The sequence below is a fragment of the Paramormyrops kingsleyae genome, chromosome 2 (assembly GCF_048594095.1).
Source record: "Paramormyrops kingsleyae isolate MSU_618 chromosome 2, PKINGS_0.4, whole genome shotgun sequence".
Taxonomy (NCBI): Eukaryota; Metazoa; Chordata; class Actinopteri; order Osteoglossiformes; family Mormyridae; genus Paramormyrops; species Paramormyrops kingsleyae.
The window spans coordinates 20,885,643-20,905,402 of record NC_132798.1 but is presented as its reverse complement, the minus strand read 5'-3'; the positions used below and the strand labels follow the sequence as shown (position 1 = coordinate 20,905,402).

The window sequence follows — 19,760 nt, the reverse complement described above, 5'->3', positions numbered from 1 at the left end:
CTTGAGAAGAGACTTTTCCGTAGAGGAGAACACAGACATCTGTGTGTTCCTGGCCGGGACGGGAGTGCAGCAGCTGGTGAACGTGAGTTCCCTATTGTGTGTAATGCAGGAAATAACAGAAAATGTGAGTTTTGCAGTTGATTCAAGACTTTTTGAGCTGGGCAGTATTATAATATAATGACTCCCTGAGAGTGGGTGGTGTGGGCTGGGTGATCACATTTACATTTAGTTATATAGCAGACACTTTTGTCTGAAACAAGGTACAGTCGAGGTAGATAATAAATTATGAGCATGCAGCTTTCCAGGAGCACATAGCTTAGGCTGTACTTCCAATGAGGGACCAGTAACAAGTGCAGTTTAAAATGAACAGGAGCTGTTAGAAACACAGCAGGGAGCTAATGCGAGAGCTGTTCAAATTAAAAGACAAAGTGCAACATAAGGGCGTTTGGGGTATCAAAGAGAGCAGCTGAGGGATCTGCGAGCGTGAACGAGGCGTCGACCAGCACCTGTGGACCTTCAGGTGTTTCTTGTTCAGGGAAAAGATACCCCCAATAATTTGAAAATGGACCCCCGCAAACTGCACAAGCTCTTGGTCCCACCATGTGTAGGGTGCCCGCACAGCGCTGCTCCCGGGTGGGGGAGGACATGCTTAACTAGACTGCCCTGGTCAGGTGTGAGTTATTTTTAGATGGTGGTTGATAGTCCACCATGGGTGTCAGCGTGGCTCTGTGCGGTGTCTCGCCCGTAAATAGGCAGGGGGGATGGGGGGGGGGGCACATGCATGCGTCAGACGCAGGGAGCAAAGTCATCCGGCGCCATCGTGTGCTGAAGGTGGGGCTTTGGGTCTGCCTGTCGGATCTGCCCTTAGGAACATTGGTCTTTACATAGCAACCATTTGCCTTTTTCACTGGAGAACTGGGGGTTAACTGGCCCTCCTTTCCTTTCACTGGTCCTCACTGGAATTTTGAGCCATCCCTCTAGGTGCTGCCCAGCCCATCTTGGTTTTACTCAGCCCCTGTAATTTCATCTCTGGTGGAGCTGTGACCCGGTTGCTGGGAACTAGTTCCAGCCGTGACAGAAGCTCCATGCAGATGTGTGCAAGGTGGGCAGGCCATAAGGTGGGCAGGCCTTGGCAGGCCATAAGGTGAGCAGGTCTTGGTTGGTCTTTAGGTGGGTGGACCTTGGCAGGCCATAAGGTGAGCAGGTCTTGGTTGGTCTTTAGGTGGGCGGACCTTGGCAGGCCATAAGGTGAGCAGGTCTTGGTTGGTCTTTAGGTGGGCGGACCTTGGCAGGCCATTAGGGCCGTGAGGTGGGCAGACCTTGGGAGTCTGTGAGGTGGGTGGACCTCGGCTGGTCTTAAGGTGGGTGAAGTGGGTGGCTATGTCTTAGTGGGCCATGAGGTGAGTGTACCTTGGCTGGCCGTGAAGTGGGTCACGTGAGGTGGGCCTTGAGGTTGACTGGCCTTGGGAGGCCATGAAGTGGGCAGGAATTGGCTACCCATGAAGTTTGCGGGCCTTGGTGGGCCATGAGGTGGGTGGACCTTGGCTGACTTTGGAGTGGGCGGGCCGTGAGGTGGGCGAGCCTCAACGGGCCATGAGGTGGCCAGGTTGTGCATTGGGCAGACCTTGGCTGGCCATGAGGTGAGTGGTCCTTGGTTGTCTGTGAACTCGGTGGGCCTTAGTGGGCCATGACATGGACAGGCCTTGGCATCTCTTTTGCAGAGGCCGATTGGGTCTCTGTGGACCCAGCTCGCATTTCAGGTGCCTGGAGTGAGGGGTTATCGAAGGCCTCTTCAGAAGCAGCTGTTCTAGGATCCTTTAAGAGCAGGTGATCAGTATGGCAACCTCGGTGAGAGAGCCCCCCCTCGGGCCGGCAACTGTAAAGTGAGACACGGCCTAGGGAGAAAGGCGGGGGGGCGGGAGCAGATAAGCAGCCTTTCTGCCCCTCCCCCCATGCTTCCTGGGAAGCCGCCACTACCCTCTCCCAAAAACTCTCCCTGTCTCCCCGGTGCTGGACGCTCTGCTGACGGACGTGAGTACTGCCCCTGCTGGTCCCTTTGTGGAGGGTGGGGGGACAAGCTGCTCTGACCCGTTGATTTTATTCAGATGCTTTCCATTCCCTCGTGACGGGATTTTGGGTTATTCCTGAGGATGGGAGGGTATTTCCAAGCCTCATTTCAGGACATGGCAGTAAAATGTGCTTCCTGGCTTTTTTTTTTTTGGGACGGTTATAGTAGCGATAACCAGGCCGGTTAGTCCCTAGGAGCTGGCAAGTTCACGGCCCATCAGGAAGCTTCACCTGGACGCTCGGTTCTGTCCGGGCCCTGTGGTTCTGACCCAGAGTTCTTGTCGTGTGCTGCCCTTATCTGTGGGACTTTAATGGCTGCTGTTAAGAGGGGCTTTGTGGCCCTGGCAGTCTGTCACCCCCCCCCCCACCCCCACCCCTGACCTCGCCTTTGCAGTGACGCCTGCCACATGAGTCTCTCTGTCTGTGGGGGTTTACTTACCATGCAGGGACCACCCCTAAACCATCCGAAAAGGGGCATGTTATGTGGTAAGGGATAACCCCCCCACAGACACCCAAACACACACACACACACACACACACACATGCAAGCCAGCTGGAGGTCTCTGCAAACAGAACTGTTCATGTGTGTATGTGTGTGTGTGTGTGTGTGTGTGTGTGTGTGTGTGTGGGGCGTGACCCATGCAATGGTCACTGTAGTGATGGCACACTGGGCACCAGGGACGGTGAGGCTTTGTTTGGTGTGAGGGAGGAACAGCAGCTGCTTGGAGTGAGAGACACAGACACACACACAGATAGACACAGACACACATACAGACACACACAGACACACACACAGATAGACACAGACACACATACAGACACAGATAGACACAGATAGACACACACACAGATAGACACATGCCATATCTTTCCCTCTCACATACAGCACACAACTGGCCTTTTTTCTGTAAACCTGTCTTCATGTAGGGCCCATCCCAGAATAGGAGAGTCGGTGTCTGTAGCTTGTGCTGTTTCCTGCTCCAGGCAGCTGTGTTTACATGCCGTGCAACATGAGATATCTGGCTCTCTGCTCAAGTGTTCATGTTGTCAGCGCTCGGCTCTAGCGTTGGAGGGTTTTCTCCAAGTACTTGGGGTTCCCTGGCCGACCCAGAGTCACACTGTCTGGGTGTGTGAGTGTGTCTGAGTGAACTTTTGATCAAATTTACAGACCCCACCAAGAACAGCACGGCACACTGTTTGCGAATCGGGATGGACTACGTATCTCAGTGACCTCACTGGGGTCAGCTGATGCTGAAATCAGGTATCAAAGATGGGATTGGGCCACTGAGCTGTCAATCATTGTGCATTTGTCTCCCACCGCATAGATGCCCTGCTGGCGGACCTGGAGTCCACCACATCTCACATCTCCAAGCGGCCTACGCTGCTGACTGAGGAAACACCATACTCTTTTCTGCCAAGAGGCCAGCTGGAGCAGGAGGATCTCTCCCTGACCCCAGAGCCCCTGCTGCCCTCCGCCGCCTCCCTGAACGGCGACTCACTCGACCCTCCCAACTCACAACACTCCTCTCAGCAGGTGGGTCAAAAATGCCGCCCCCCCCCAACAGATAACTGATGAGTGATGTGTAAATGATGAAGGACCATACGAATATAAGTATGACAACATCAGTAACAGCCCTCAAGATGGTCATTAATATGCGACAATTCTGAAAATATTTCAATAGATCATGGTTAACAGAAGAGAATTGTTAACATGTCAATATTACTAGATGATAGCTAACCAGTTTAATATACAGTGGTTATTTATATAATGTAAATATATAGTACCTGCAAATTCCATAATGATTCTCGGAAATTTAGTGGATATGAATACAAGGTGGGTAATCCTTGAAAGGTGAATATGATGGCGTTAGCGCTTCGAGTGAATGAGATGAATACGATGACGTTAGCGCATTGTGTGAATGAGGTTAATATGATGACGTTAGCGCTTTGTGTGAATGAGGTTAATATGATGACGTTAGCGCTTTGTGTGAATGAGGTAAATTCGATAGCGTTAGCGCTTTTTGAATGAGATGAATATGATGACAGTGCTTTGTATAAATGAAGTGAATACGATGATGTTAGCACTTTGTGTGAATGAGGTAAATACGATGACGTTAGCGCTTTGTGTGAATGAGGTAAATACGATGACATTAGCGCTTTGTGTGAATGAGGTAAATACGATGACGTTAGCGTTTTGTCTGAATGAGGTAAATATGATGACGTTAGCGCTTTGTGTGAATGAGGTTAATACGATGACAGTGCATTATGTGAATGATGTGAATATGATGATGTTAGCATTTTGTGTGAATGGGGAAAGCGATTGATAGTATAATAGCATGGTAGAGTCTGTTGGTGATTGTGTTTCATAATGTGCTTCTCATGCTCTGGGTTAGTACCCTGCTTCAGCCCAGAAAAGGTCCCAGGACAGTAGCAGCTCGCCTCCCTGTCATACTGAAGAGGATCACGTCTACAGGTGTGTAGATTTACAGGCCGACCACATGTAATTGTGTCTTTGCACCGTTTGTGTGATTGTGTGGGGCTGTTGGTATGTGTCTGAATGTGTGTATGAGTATGCGTGTGTAGCTATGACTGTGTCTGGGCGTGTATATGTATTCAGGCATGTATATGTGAATGAGTCTGTGGTGTATATGTGTGACCCCTCTGCCCCTCTATATGTTTGTGTGACTGTCTGTCTGTCTCCTCGCTGTTCCCTCTATATGTTTGTGTGACTATCTGTCTGTCTCCTCGCTGTTCCCTCCATATGTTTGTGTGACTGTCTGTCTGTCTCCTCGCTGTTCCCTCTAAATGTTTGTGTGACTGTCTGTCTGTCTCCTCGCTGTTCCCTCCATATGTTTGTGTGACTCTCTGTCTGTCTCCTCGCTGTTCCCTCTAAATGTTTGTGTGACTGTCTGTCTGTCTCCTCGCTGTTCCCTCCATATGTTTGTGTGACTGTCTGTCTGTCTCCTCGCTGTTCCCTCTATATGTTTGTGTGACTGTCTGTCTGTCTGTCTGTCTGTCTACCTCCAGCTTTCCCAACAAGCAGAAGAGCCACGAGGCCCCATCAGCCATGAACTCCAACGCGGGCAGCAACCTGACGGAGCTCGACCGACTGCTGCTAGAGCTGAACGCTGTGCAGCAGAGCACGCCCTGCTTCCCCACCACAGGTATGGCTGCGGGTGCCAGGGGCCCAGAGAATCTTACTGGGATGCTGTGTTTCCATGTCATCATAGTAACATTGCCATTGCCTTTATTGTGATTGTTCATGATAGTATCAGAAAAATAGCATAGTAGTTTTGCCAGTAATCCCTGTTTTTCCATCACACTCAGCTGAATTTTTAGTGAAGAATAGCAATAACGGTAAAGATATATTTGCGAGAATGCATACATTTTTCAATGATTTTACAGCAGACAGAAGCCAGGTAATACTATGGGTTGGAAGGACCAGGACCGGCAGACTCTGTCGTATTTATCTTAATGTCTCTGTGGTCTCTGCCCTTAGAAGAGGCCCCACCCCCTTTGCCATCCATCAGCACCACCTACTACATTCAGGAGAACGGAGGCTCCACCCCTGTCAAGTCAGCTCCGCCCACCACAGAGAAACCCAGGCGCAACGGGGCCCGCAGCGTCGATGAAGTACGGCCCAGTGTGGAGAGCCTCCTGGATGAGCTGGAAAGCTCCGTGCCCAGTCCCACGTAAGCACTGTGACCTTTGACCCTTGCCCAGCATGCCCTGCACAGCAGGCCCACTGAGGATTGTTTGGCTATGACTCATCCAGCCTCTGAAGCCACACTCGTTTAAATATGGGATAAGTTTGGCACAGAATAGGAATTTTGGTAGTATGACCAATGGAACTGTTTTAGACAATGAGTCCGCAGGGACACCTGCCTGCCTGTCAGTACTGAAAAGCTGCAGTCTTCAGCTGGCTAGCCGTTGTCACCATAGGCTTGTGGGCTCCCTGCTCTGTCACTTGACCTGGGCAGTTAGCAGTCGGCTGAGCGGTTGCAGAGTTTCTGATGTCCTGGCTCTCTGGGCCATTCTGTAGGCCCGGAATCCTGGAGGTGCGGGGCGAGCCCCCAGACGACGGCCAGGAGACCCCTGCCCAGCAGCAAGCCCGGATCTCCGCCTCATCCGCCACGAGGGAGCTGGATGAGCTCATGGCCTGTCTTTCCGACTTCAAGGTGCCGAGCAGCGTGTGTGTGAATGGGGAGCCGGGGTGTGTGTGTGTGTGTGTGTGTGTGTGTGTGTGTGTGTGTCTGCGGTTTGGCCTACAGCCACGTTTGCCTGTTTCTTGTCTGCTTCTCTGGGATTCCAGAAGGTTTTCCCTTATCAACATTCAGCTCAGGGAATTTCCTGGAAATACCACCGGTACTGGCAATTTATTGGTGACTGAATGTAGGGGGTGTTGGTCAGAAGGCTCCAGAAAGTCCTGGGAACACAGCATCTGGCATTTCAGGGAAGGCCAAGGGCCGGTGCATGTTAGTGCTGCAGCTGGCTGTGGGATCGAAGGCACTTTTTTTTTTGCCTTCCTTGAGGAGCCTGACAGGAGGCGCCTGGTGATTGGTCAGGCCTTTGAGGTGACATCGTCTCCCCATCCAGCTTTGGGTTTGACCACCATCCTTATTAGGTTAATTTTTCAGATTTGTTCTGTGGTTTCCAGTAGGAGTAACTGAGCTATGTTTGAGGTATATTACATGTATTAAATAATACTCTATTTATCCTGCGTTTTCAACCAAGGTAGAAGTATCCACATGCTAATAATTCACAGTATTTGGATTAGGAGATGAGATAAGGTTTTGTAATTGAATGAGCCCCCTGTCTAACCCTAACCCTCCTCTCCATGACATACATGCAACACCTAACTGTACATAAATCATGTGAACAATTTAGGATTGGTGGACACATTATTTTTGGAATATAATTGCTTTCAGTTCCTCTTCAGTTGCTTTAGAGAAAAGTGCAGGTTTGATGCTCGTTGGACTGTGAGTCACCGTTGTTGTCCTTTTACCTGTGGAAGTGGTAGATCTTCCCCTAACAAAGCTGTCGGTCAGCCTGATTTCTAAAGTTAAATTGTCACATTCGATACATTTGGTGCAAGCAGGAGAAAATCCATTTTCTTTTCTTGTTTTATTTGCTCCTGTTTCTGTCCCCATGTTTCCTTTTTAATGTATTTTCTCCTCTTTTCCTTTCCCTTCATTTCTCCATTTCTTTTCTCCCTCTCCTTCCTGCTCATCCTTCAGCCCACTTCACTGGCGTCTCTTGGCATGGATTCCATGCCTGAACAGGCCTTTACCCCCCCTAGTGCCCTTTCTGCCCCCTCGTCTGCCAGCCTAGTCCGTCAGCCTGCCCGCGATTTGCCCCTCCGTCCCCACCCAGGGTCCCTGGAATTCTTGCACATTGAAGAGGAGGGGGTGGTGGATGTGGAGGGCCCAGCTCTGGCCCCCGCCTCGGCCGCCTCCCGGGGTTCACCACTCTCACGCTCCCCCATCCCTAGAAGCAAAGAGCCCGAGAGCGATGCCATTATTGACGTTTCGGCCTCCATGCTGCTCTCCCGCCTGGAGTCGTTGGTGGTTCTTTCAGACTCCGTGGCCCCTGCTCGCACTGTCGCAGGTCCCAGCAACCTGCCCGGTGACGCCGCTCTCTCTAAAAGCCCCGTTGACTCCACAGTTCCCCTTGTTACTAAAGCTTTTAGTGTTCCAGTCTATCCAGCTGCTATGAGCCCCATTTCCCAGCTTGAGTCCTCGCTTCCCGTCGCTTCTCTGAAGTCTCCAGTCCCGCCGGTCTCTTCGAGCGCCGCATCCCGCACTCCCCCCCCCGTCCCGACTTTTAAGTCTGAGCCCTCACCTGCCCCTGGTGTCTCTGACGCACCAGCAGTCGGCAAGCAGCCAGCGTGTGCAGTGGAGCCCAGGGTAACGCACCCTGCCGCCCAAGAACCCTGGTTGGATGAGGCCCTGGATAAGCTGCTGTCTGTGAGCTTTGCAGCCTCGGAGATGCCGGTGGAGCCGTTGCAGGAGATACATGAGGCACCCATGCTGGCTATGGACCGGAGGGACGTACTGCCTGATATGTACACTGGGACGGAGGGTTTAGAAGCAACCGCGGCGACAGAGTACGGGAGAGAGCTGCTGGACTGGGTGGAGCTGGAGCTAAGGGATGAGATGGATGCGATGGACACCAGCTGGATGGACACCTACCCTCCTTCCACGCCGGAAGACCAACTCGAGCTGCCCCTGCTGCAGCCGTCAGCCGTGGAGAGGGTGTCTGCTTCTGGCCACGTATGGTGCCGCCCGGATGCCCGTTTCGTGCCTGCAGTCTGACATGAACTCACAGCCGCTTGCGTGGTGAGGCTGCGTTTGCCATTATATAATAATAACACGCCGGGTCAGGTCCTCTCCAAAATTATCCCCGGTCACTTGGATCCACTTTCCTAAGTATGACACGTCTGTCCCAGCAGATGCCATGGTCTATATTTGCGTGTGGATTATATCCTGGCAGATAGGAAGCATGCCCTGCACTGTCACACAGCACTACCCCCCCTTGCCCCCCCGCAATCTCCCCCGACATGGGCATGTGTGCCTTTGTTGGTTTCCTTGAGCTGGGAAGGTCTTATTCTGTTTAGTTTGGGGTTTCTTATGCCTTTATGCACATTCACAGTGTATGGCATCTGCCCGGAACAGGATCCCCACTACTGCAAATGCTCAGAGATCTCGCCAGTCTTCCATGGTGACATCATCAACACATGGTGTCTGGAGCCACTAATAGGCTAATCCCCAGAGGCCACCTCTGTTGAGTTCATGGTGTCACACACACCGTGTTTGTCCTAGCACTGCTCATCTCCATTGATTCGAGGCAGAATCACGCCCGTTTTTTACATGGCTAATGTGGGCTCCGAATGGGTTTGAAATGGAGGAATTACCGCATGATTTTGGATGACCTGTGTTTTTTTTTTCCCGCCCCACTAACTTGTCAGGTTTGAATTTCCGTATATTTCAGCCACAACCCCCACCCACATTTCCCTGCGCTTTACTGTACTGGTTTGGAGGAGGCTGTCAGTATGATGGGGGGGGGGCTGAAGCTCCAGCACGTGAGCACTGCATGGCTGCCGTGTAGGACGCACCTTAAGCTGTGTTCCAGCTGTGTTTCCTAACTGTGTCGGTACGCTGCTACGACAAGTGCCACAGATCGATCTGGAAAGGAGTCTGTTTGACACAAGCACCTGATGGCACTCTGACAACCTAGATCAAGTCTGTGATCTGCCGTACCAAAGAGACGTCCAACGTGCACCCCATGTTCCGCGAGGGCCACCCTCGGCGCAAGATGGGTCCCATCATCTTCCACAAGAACAGCTCCCAGGACAAGCTGATCGAGGAGCTCCAGGGAAAGCTGGGAATTGGGCGCAAGGAGCGTCGACCGAGGCTGCAGGATGACTGGCTCACCGAAGGCGTTGTCGTCATGTCCAGACCTCACCGCACTCGCGAGGAAAGCTCAAGCATGGAGGTGGATAAGGTAGCAGCTGCTGTAGGATGATGGAAGCTCTAACTAGTGCAGGTTTGATCATGGTTAGCCTATGGTGCTAAGGATACAGTCAGCCACATTTCCGTAGCCATCAATGTTCTTAGTCGGTCTGCTATCTTCCCTCTTATTTCTGCTATCTTTGCTTTTCTTCATGTGATCTTTCTGTTGTTTCCCCCAGATTATTATCCCACCAGAATCTCCTGTTCCACAGAGGAAAGTCCTCCCCCCTCCACAATCCCCACCACCCCCTCTACACCAACCTCCTATCGCAGAGCCAAAAAGGCCTCCTCCTGTGAAACAGGCTCAGCTTCCTGTGCCTCCACCTCCACCTCCTCCCCCGTCATCGGTCCCTCAGCCTCTCCCCCCCAAGCCACCAGCACCGGCTTTGCCCCAGAACTCCCCCAATCCTTCTAGCCCACCCAGCCCCCCAAAACAGCCCCTGCCACCCCCTTATGTCCCCAGACCAGCAGAGCCCCCAGTCCCTGTCTCCACAGCCCAGCCTCCTCATCACCCATTGGTTCAACCTACTCCTGCTGCCCCCAGGGTCCTGGTGTCCACTGCGGTCCAGACTGAGGAGGACGCTCTGTTTCCTCCAATGCAGGCATGGGACTCTGCCTTCCTCTACCCTGTCCTGATGGGCTGCACGTTTGAGTGTCAGCGAAGCCAATAAGTGCTGACAAGCATGTGTAGACTTTTGATCACTGGCAGTACTTATTTTCTGTGTGGAGCCCTCTACTGGTTGGGGATATAATATGTATCTCATAAAAAAACATTTAGAAGTCTGTGTGAGAAACCACTTTTTGCTGTGAAGGCAAGACGAAATGCAGCAGATCAGCAGCTGAACTGAAAAACCCCCTGATATTTAAGCTGCACATGGAATGTGATTCAAAGTGACCATGTGACTCTGTGCTGTCACTAGGAAGGAGCGTGGAAGTGAGACAAAGCTGGTGGGGTATTTTTAGGGGAATGGAACCCAGTGTGGGCGCATGAGTCAGGCCGGGGGGCTAGGGCCGGGGGGCTAGGGCCGGGGGGCTAGGGCCGGAGGTGTCCGTGAGGTGGCAGAGCATCTACCCAGGCAGCTCCCCACTTCGTGTTCGGCTCTATGATATCTATCGATTCTCTTCTTCCTCTTATTATTTTTATTACTACTACTGTTATTAAATAGCATTTCATTTCACTGCCAAGTCAACTTAAATTCACCACCATCAAACAAGCGGATTGTAGCTACACTGCTCCCTGCAATCGGTGGGCGGGGGGGCTTTGTAATGCTGACCCAGACCCCCGAGCGCCAAAGGAAACTCATACGTACAAAGTAGCTCGGCATTCCTGCTGAAACGGCATGTCCTGCTATTCCTGCAGTAAAGATGCATATTCTGGTAAATCAGACATCCGCTGTGTGTCCATTCATTATTTATCAGGCGGTTTGACTTCTCTGTGTGTGGTTTATGAATGTAGTGTGTCTGAACTTGTCTACAGTGACTATTTATAGGATTTCACATCTGAAACAAATGCCATTACTGTAGGTGGCACATTCCCGATGGAGCAAGCACAGTATCTGTGGTGAAGGTCTGATCCGTTTATGCGTTCGGAGTCCTGCTGAGTGTGTTCAGCCTGCGGGGCGTGAGCCGTGTGTGAGAAGCACACCTCTGTTGTGTAACTCACCAGGCAACTCACCCCAACCCTCCCGCCCACAGATCATGGCCCAGGGGAAAAGTGCAGGATCCCCAACCGGCAGCAGCGGCGCCCCCCCCAAAGAGGTCAACAAGCTGGACAACATGCTGGGTAGCCTGCAATCAGACCTGAACCGGCTGGGAGTGCGGACTCTAGCCAAGGGCGTGTGTGGGGCCTGCAGCAAACCCATCGCCGGCCAGGTGAGGGCGCCGCTTTGAGCCTACACAGACTGACAGACATACAGACAGACGGAGAGACAGACACGCAGACAGACACGCAGACACACAGACAGACACGCAGACACACAGACAGACACGCAGACACACAGACTGACAGACATACAGACAGACGGAGAGACAGACACGCAGGCAGACACACAGACAGACACGCAGACAGACAGACAGAAACACGCAGACACACAGACAGACAGAAACACGCAGACACACAGACAGACACGCAGACACACATACAGACAGAAACACGCAGACACACAGACGGACACGCAGACACACAGACGGACACACAGACAGACACGCAGACACACAGACAGACAGAAACACGCAGACACACAGACAGACAGAAACACGCAGACACACAGACAGACACGCAGACAGACACGCAGACACACACACAGAACACACATACAGACAGACACGCAGACAGACACGCAGACACACACACAGAACACACATACAGACAGACACGCAGACAGACACGCAGACACACACACAGAACACACATACAGACAGACACGCAGACACACATACAGACAGAAACACGCAGACACACAGACAGACACGCAGACACACACACAGAACACACATACAGACAGACACGCAGACACACACACAGAACACACATACAGACAGACACGCAGACAGACAGACAGAAACACGCAGACACACAGACAGACAGAAACACGCAGACACACACACACACGCAGACACACATACAGACAGAAACACGCAGACACACAGACAGACACGCAGACACACATACAGACAGAAACACGCAGACACACAGACAGACACGCAGACACACAGACAGACACACAGACAGACACGCAGACAGACACGCAGACACACAGACAGACACACAGACAGACACGCAGACACACAGACAGACAGAAACACGCAGACACACAGACAGACACACAGACAGACACGCAGACACACAGACAGACAGAAACACGCAGACACACACGCAGACACACAGACAGACAGAAACACGCAGACAGACACGCAGACACACACACAGAACACACATACAGACAGACACGCAGACAGACACGCAGACACACACACAGAACACACATACAGACAGACACGCAGACAGACACGCAGACAGACAGAAACACGCAGACACACAGACAGACATGCAGACACACATACAGACAGAAACACGCAGACACACACGCAGACACACAGACACACACGCAGACACACAGACAGACACGCAGACACACAGACAGACACGCAGACACACAGACAGACAAAAACACGCAGACACACAGACACACACGCAGACACACAGACAGACAGAAACACGCAGACAGACACGCAGACACACACACAGAACACACATACAGACAGACACGCAGACAGACACGCAGACACACACACAGAACACACATACAGACAGACACGCAGACAGACACGCAGACACACACACAGAACATACAGACAGACACGCAGACAGACACGCAGACACACAGACAGACAGAAACACGCAGACACACAGACAGACACGCAGACACACATACAGACAGAAACACGCAGACACAGACAGACACGCAGACACACAGACACACACACAGAACACACATACAGACAGACACGCAGACAGACACGCAGACAGACAGAAACACGCAGACACACAGACAGACATGCAGACACACATACAGACAGAAACACGCAGACACACAGACAGACACACAGACAGACACGCAGACACACAGACAGACACACAGACAGACACGCAGACACACATACAGACACGCAGACACACATACAGACAGAAACACGCAGACACACAGACAGACACACAGACAGACACGCAGACACACAGACAGACACACAGACAGACACGCAGACACACATACAGACAGAAACACGCAGACAGACAGAAACACGCAGACACACAGACAGACACACAGACAGACACGCAGACACACAGACAGACACACAGCGCATCCTCTGCCTCCACCAGAGACACATGGTACTTATAGTCCCTCCATTCAGCTGTATGCATGAGACACTCTGACACCCACAGCCTTCTCACCCCAGAGCTGTTGTCCTTTTCCCTCTTTTCCTCTCCCTCCTTTGTCCTGCCTGACCTCCTCCCCACCCTCGCAGGTTGTCACGGCGATGGGCAGGACATGGCACCCAGAGCACTTTGTGTGCACGCACTGCCAGGAAGAGATTGGCTCTCGCAATTTCTTTGAGCGTGAGGGGCAGCCATACTGCGAGAGGGACTACCACTCCCTGTTCTCGCCCCGCTGCTACTACTGCAACGGCCCCATCCTGGATGTAAGTCTGCCCCGTGCATTAAGTAGCACTGTGTATCAGTCAGGATTAATCTGCCCGTGTTCCTTCCCCGAGAGCGCAGCCCTGCGACTGGCTGGCTGTGATGGTGTGCAGCTAGGGGTTCCTGCAGACAAGATCCCCACTCCAGCCCGGTGCAGTTTTATCAGCATGTGTCATTGAGTAAATATATCCAGATTGCAGAGCCCCCAGTGCTGTTTAGGTCCCCAGACAGCCATTGCGATTGTGATTCATGCATTCATGGGCAGTGATGACATATGCATGCACACGCACATACACACAGACCTGTACTCATATCTTTTGTGAGCACTGTTCATTCATTTCTATGGGCAAAACCCTAATCCCATCAATGACAACTTTAACCCCTAACCTTGACCATAAGTAACCAAACAATATAGAAGACTTTTGGCATTTTTAGTTTTTTTTTTTTTTTTCCTTCTTTTAATAAAATTGAATTTCCCCTTGTGGGAATTGGAAAAAATGTCCCCACAGTGTAAACAGAACAGGTTTTTATCATATTGTGGGGACATTTGACCACACACACAGACGTGTACAACACAGCGCTTCCTGCTGCACTCTCGCACACACTTGCAGGACAACACACAGGTCTGGGTGCCGCGGACTTAATGGCGTCCCGGCTGTAGCAGCTTGATAATTCAAGGCCGGTCCGTCCTGGAGGGTTATTGTGCCGAGTCTGACTTCGCCACTGCTCACCCGCTCCCTTGACTGTGTCCCCATCAAGGCCGTAGTGTAACAGCTCTGGAATTCTGTCAAGTGTGGAAAACATGAGCTAACCTCTGCATTCCAAGCCTCCTCCCATGCGGCTCCCGCGTGGCCACGCTGCCCTCTGCTGGTAGCTCGTTCTGTGCGGCTTGCATGTCGGTGGCTAGGCTGTGCTGTTGTAGCGCCATGCGATGACCTTTGCGCATCGGTACACCTGCCTACAGAAAGTGGTAACGGCTCTGGAGAAGACCTGGCACCCTGAGCACTTCTTCTGTGCCCAGTGTGGAGCCTTCTTTGGCCCGGAGGGTAAGTCTGTCATTCTCTACCTCACCCACACAGTCCCCCCAATTAACTAAATTAGGTCACATTCTAAATGGGGAAAAGCCTTGGGCCAGGTTTTCCCCCGCAGTATGTCACACGGCATTAGACAGCTTTAGCCTTTCTGCTGTTTAAATGCATTATTTTAATTGGTTAGTCATCTTGTTGTCAATCAATATGCCTGCTCCATCCATCCCTCCTTCCAACTGGCTCATAAAAACAGCAACTGTGACAGTGCATGTCTGTAACTCTGATCAGCCACTTGTTGACATGTGCATCCACAGCATAATGTATAATCTGTGTTCTGGTCTGTCGGTCACGCCCCCAGGCTTCCATGAGAAGGACGGCAAGGCGTACTGCAGGAAGGATTACTTTGACATGTTTGCCCCCAAGTGTGGGGGCTGTGCTCGAGCCATCCTGGAGAACTACATCTCTGCCCTGAATGCACTCTGGCACCCGGAGTGCTTTGTGTGCAGGGTGAGGGAGGCACACGTGTGTGTGTGTGTGTGTGTGTGAGTGTGTGAGCAGGGTTAGTGAGGGAGGCAAGTGTGTGTGCTAGGTTAGTGAGGGAGTTTGTGCAAGCATGCGCACATGGAACCCTCAAGAGGTACTGTTTACCGGATAAGATTTTGGTTCCTGGGCTGTTCACGGTAGCATCAGTACATGCTTGTTCACCATACCCGTCTCCCACATGTCTGTCTTGCAGGAGTGCTTCACGCCTTTTGTGAATGGCAGCTTCTTCGAGCACGAGGGCCAGCCGTACTGTGAGTCGCACTACCACGAGCGGCGCGGCTCGCTGTGCTCCGGCTGCCAGAAGCCAATCACGGGCCGCTGCATCACCGCCATGGGTCGGAAGTTCCACCCCGAGCACTTCGTCTGTGCCTTCTGCCTCAAGCAGCTCAACAAAGGCACCTTCAAGGAGCAGAACGACAAGCCCTACTGTCAGACCTGCTTCGTCAAGCTCTTCAGCTAGAGGGCAGGGAAGCGGGTGGATGCGTGTACGTGTGCGTGTGTGTGTACCGGCGTGACCCTCTGCAGTGGGCGAGCTGGGGTTACTGTTCAGCATGGGGGAGCAGGTTTTGTGTCGTCTTGAAATGTGAGCGCCCTCTACTGGGGAGGGGGGACTGCTCAGATCCAGTGGGTCAGGAGATGTTCCAAAGATCAGGAATCGAGGAATTACCAAAATGACTTAGTTTGCTTTGGAATGTGATGGAGGTGGGACAGGTCAGGTGTAGCAGACAGATGTGGAAATGCATCGCGGGCCAGGTGGTCTCTGCTCACTGGTTCAGTGTGTGTGTTGGACACTGGCAGAGGTGTTTTAAATATTTTGCTCAGTTCAGTTGGACAAATTAGGTTTTAACTCTGTAGCCCTGTGATGTCCTGCGATGTGATTTAACACTCTCAGCTGAGCCAGTGGAAGCCCTTTAGAAAGCTTCTCGTTGCATTGTTGGCTTTTGAGAAGAGAGAAAACAAATGTAGCTAAAATGAGATTTGATGGTCTTGGGGCAGCGGGACACTGATCGCGTGTATTTCTGTACCAAGTTCACACACAAACTGGGTGGAAGCTGCCCACCTTATAGATGATGTTGCAACTTCCAGAAGCTCTTCTGAAACCCTTGTTAGTTCTGTCTTTCCAACTGGCCACATGGTTTGGTCAATATGTAAAGGTGATTCTTTTCTACAATTTTACTACAGAATTTATAAGAAAGAGAATTAAATGTATGCAGATATCTAGAATAAGTGTAAAAGTATTCAGATCCAGATTCTCAGACACAGGCAGGACTACTTGTGTTTTTTCCAGGTGCCATGCCAAAGCAATGACCGCAACATAAACAAAACCAAAACCGACTGGTTTTAGGGTTTTTATTTTACAACAAATAATAAATATAAACACCAACGCAAATGTCCAGGAACCACGAGAGAACAACAAAACAAAAGATCAACTCAACAAAAAACTCAGCAGCAGGAACACTCAGCGTGGCATCGAATATCCTACAAATCTCTCTCCGGTCCAGGTAGACCCAGGGCCCAGGGCTTTAGTAGGGAAAACTCCACCCATCCAACAGGTCTCACCTGTAAACAATTAGAGATTGAAACCACCGCCTGCAATCTAAGAAAACCTATAATGCAGCCCTAAACAAAATAAACAAAAACCCAAAGAGGGGCGTAACACCATGCTTTTAATTCTTTTGGACGTAGAGCACAAGGTCCATGTTACTTCTTCACCGAAATCATAGCAATAAAAAAGGCTGCTTTCCGACGCTTACTGTCAGCACACCGTCCTCAACAGGGCTGTCTAATCTCCCCGAAAGCGAGGTGACCCCCTTCTACTTTGTGCTTCCTTTAACAAACTCGTTTGAGCCCTGAGGTCTCGTACCAGTCAGAAATGTGAATTTTTAATAGGGTGGGGTGGGTGCTGTGTCCATGATTCGGGAAACAACTCATCAAAACACAATAAGTCAGCTTCCTATGACTACAGTAAGTTCAGCATAGAGACCGATCAGATATAACATTATATTTTCTGTTAATACACATTTTGGAGAACTTTATAAAATGCTGTTTTTATATATTCTTGATGTTCTATACAGAATGCAGAACCGAAATATATTAGCTACAGGTGTAATTTATGTTTAATGGAGAACCACTCTTGTGAATTGGAACCTCGATTTTACCTTCTGTAGAAACTAATTGCTGTGGAGATGGCAGTTATGTCACTGTACATGTCTCTCCCATGATTCTCTGTTTTCTTGTGGGTAAATAGAATATTTTGTTTTCTATCTTGCTCTCCTACTGGTAACACAAGGCCATCCCTGAGCAATACTGCTGTTTCTTTTTAATTACACTTTTCTTGTTTTGTGTTGTAAACAATCTCTGTATGCTTCATTTGCCGAGAATTTTATGAAGTCTTAAACATTCATTCAGGCATTTAAGTTCCTTTTAAAACATAATAATGATTGGAGTATAATTTAGTCATATTCATTACAGTAAAACTTAAGGGTATGAAAAAAATGAAGTAAGGTATGTATCCTAAACCTTTCTTGAAGCCCATCTGAAGGTCACAGAAATATCCTGCAGACAGTGTGTAATATTCAGGTAAAAGCATTATGGAAGCGAACTTGAATCTCTGTTTATACTTTACTTGTGACCAGTTTAAATGTTTTTCTATATTCGAAGCTTACAATTGATACATCTGAAATTGCAATTTCATATTAGAAAAATGGAAACACTCCCCCTTTGAAGTGACTGGCTGACTTGGAGAATTTTAATGTGTTTTTTATACTAAAACCAGGCTGGAAATATAAATCACCGACAGATTTAGTGCTGTGAAGAAAAGCCATTACCTATTTGTAAGTAGCTAAATAAGCAGTTGTGCCAAAGTTTCAATGCAATGTCTATTACACTGTGTGCAGCTGGCGAGCTGAGCTGCCAGATTCCTGCTACAAGCGGATTGGTCAGGCCATCACGATGTCATCAGCAGAAGAGGCCAGTAATTGGCAGCTTTCCATTTGGGTCTGTTAATCCACTGGAAGGCGTGGAGCGGAAGTAGCTTTAAAAGGATGGGCTGCCTCTTTAAGGCCCTCACGGTGGGCACTCAGCAGCCGCTTTCACTGTATCAATGCAGACGGGCATACTGGCACATCCGGCCTGCCTCAGAGTGAATCCGCTATGTCCGACATTCATCGCCATGCCGGAAAGGACCTGTGGAGGGCCTCAGGCCACACCTGCATTTTTTCTGAGTGGCTAAGGGAAGATGCAGTGTGCCAGGGAGCATCTGCCTGGGTACAAAGACGGCACTCTTTTATACTGGCCAGCTAGTGAAGGTTTCCAGGTTAATGTTCCTGCACTGGACAAATTCCTAAAAAGGTTCTCTAGCTTTATTTTATTAAACCAGTTACTTTAGGACTGATTTATTTTTTTTGCTTTTAAACTTCCTATGATTTCTGGAATCTATTTAAAACCTCACCTTTAAACTTATATGAATTACACAGATTATCTTGATTTTTTTTTTCCCTTTATCTTGCTTATCAGGCCAAAAGTAAGAGCCTTTTTTAAATGACATTCAGTCTGTCAATTGCGATCACTGATTCATTTAATTTTCTGTGATTAACTCAATAAAAACAAGCTTTTTGGTACCAGTTTTTCAGATGGTGTTTATTCTCAGACCGCAACCAATTAAATATGCTAAGCATTAAAAGCTAAATTTAAAAGAAAGTGGCATATTTGAGTAAACACTGACTGGGTTAACAGTTAGATCAGCTTGAATTCGTGTGCATTTTGTCTAATGGCGTAAGAACAAAGATTAAGTGAAAGCGGTAACACTTTATAATACTGTTCAGTAGTTAACAGGTAAATATGCAGGAAGTAAGCAGCAACAAAGGAGTAGTGCTTCATTAACACCTAAATTGGTACTATTAACTACTAAGGAGTTATGCTTAATTACTCAATAGGTAATAGAGAACTAATTATTATAGTAGTTCGCTATTACTTCATTAGGAACTATTGGGAATTATGTACTAACTATGGATTATTTCTAATAACTACTAGTTCATTACTCATCAAATGAACAGTGCTTTTTTTTGGACTAACAGGAACTTACAGGCTACTGTTCTCAATGGTTTTTGCCATTTTTTTTTTCCTTTTGGAATAACAGGCTTGTTTCTTCCTACTTGTTTGTATGACATACTACTTATTCTACAAAATGTTACTGCCTAAAATATGTATACAGTACCTACATTTTAATTATTTACCTCACTTCAGTCCGTGTGCCAGTGTTCTTCAAACTGTGCTTTGAAGTCCAACTGAAGGGATGGTCAATCAGAGACTCGTGTTTTGCCACATGATGTGCTCGACCACATATTGTTGATCTTTTCTAAACATTAAAGAATTAATGTATGCATTTTAAATAAGGAATGAAGTCTTACTAAT

At 49.5% G+C, this 19,760-nt stretch overlaps 1 protein-coding gene across 2 annotated transcripts in view; it reads left to right on the top strand.

Moving 5' to 3' along the window:
* The window catches only part of LOC111858721 (paxillin-like), a 33,216-nt gene extending 14,249 nt beyond the window's left edge, over positions 1-18,967 (top strand). Inside the window, exons 2-14 of one of the 2 annotated variants that reach the window (XM_072707836.1) lie at positions 3,393-3,601; positions 4,461-4,540; positions 5,095-5,231; positions 5,567-5,759; positions 6,110-6,245; positions 7,305-8,339; positions 9,304-9,570; positions 9,758-10,180; positions 11,274-11,450; positions 13,605-13,778; positions 14,741-14,822; positions 15,163-15,311; positions 15,541-18,967. In XM_072707836.1, the coding sequence (XP_072563937.1) occupies positions 3,393-3,601; positions 4,461-4,540; positions 5,095-5,231; positions 5,567-5,759; positions 6,110-6,245; positions 7,305-8,339; positions 9,304-9,570; positions 9,758-10,180; positions 11,274-11,450; positions 13,605-13,778; positions 14,741-14,822; positions 15,163-15,311; positions 15,541-15,807 (3,329 nt within the window). In that variant the 3' untranslated portion in view covers positions 15,808-18,967. The remainder of the gene's footprint in view (positions 1-3,392; positions 3,602-4,460; positions 4,541-5,094; positions 5,232-5,566; positions 5,760-6,109; positions 6,246-7,304; positions 8,340-9,303; positions 9,571-9,757; positions 10,181-11,273; positions 11,451-13,604; positions 13,779-14,740; positions 14,823-15,162; positions 15,312-15,540) is intronic. The other variant, XM_072707837.1, reaches the window with a different exon arrangement.
* Positions 18,968-19,760: the final 793 nt, after the last annotated feature.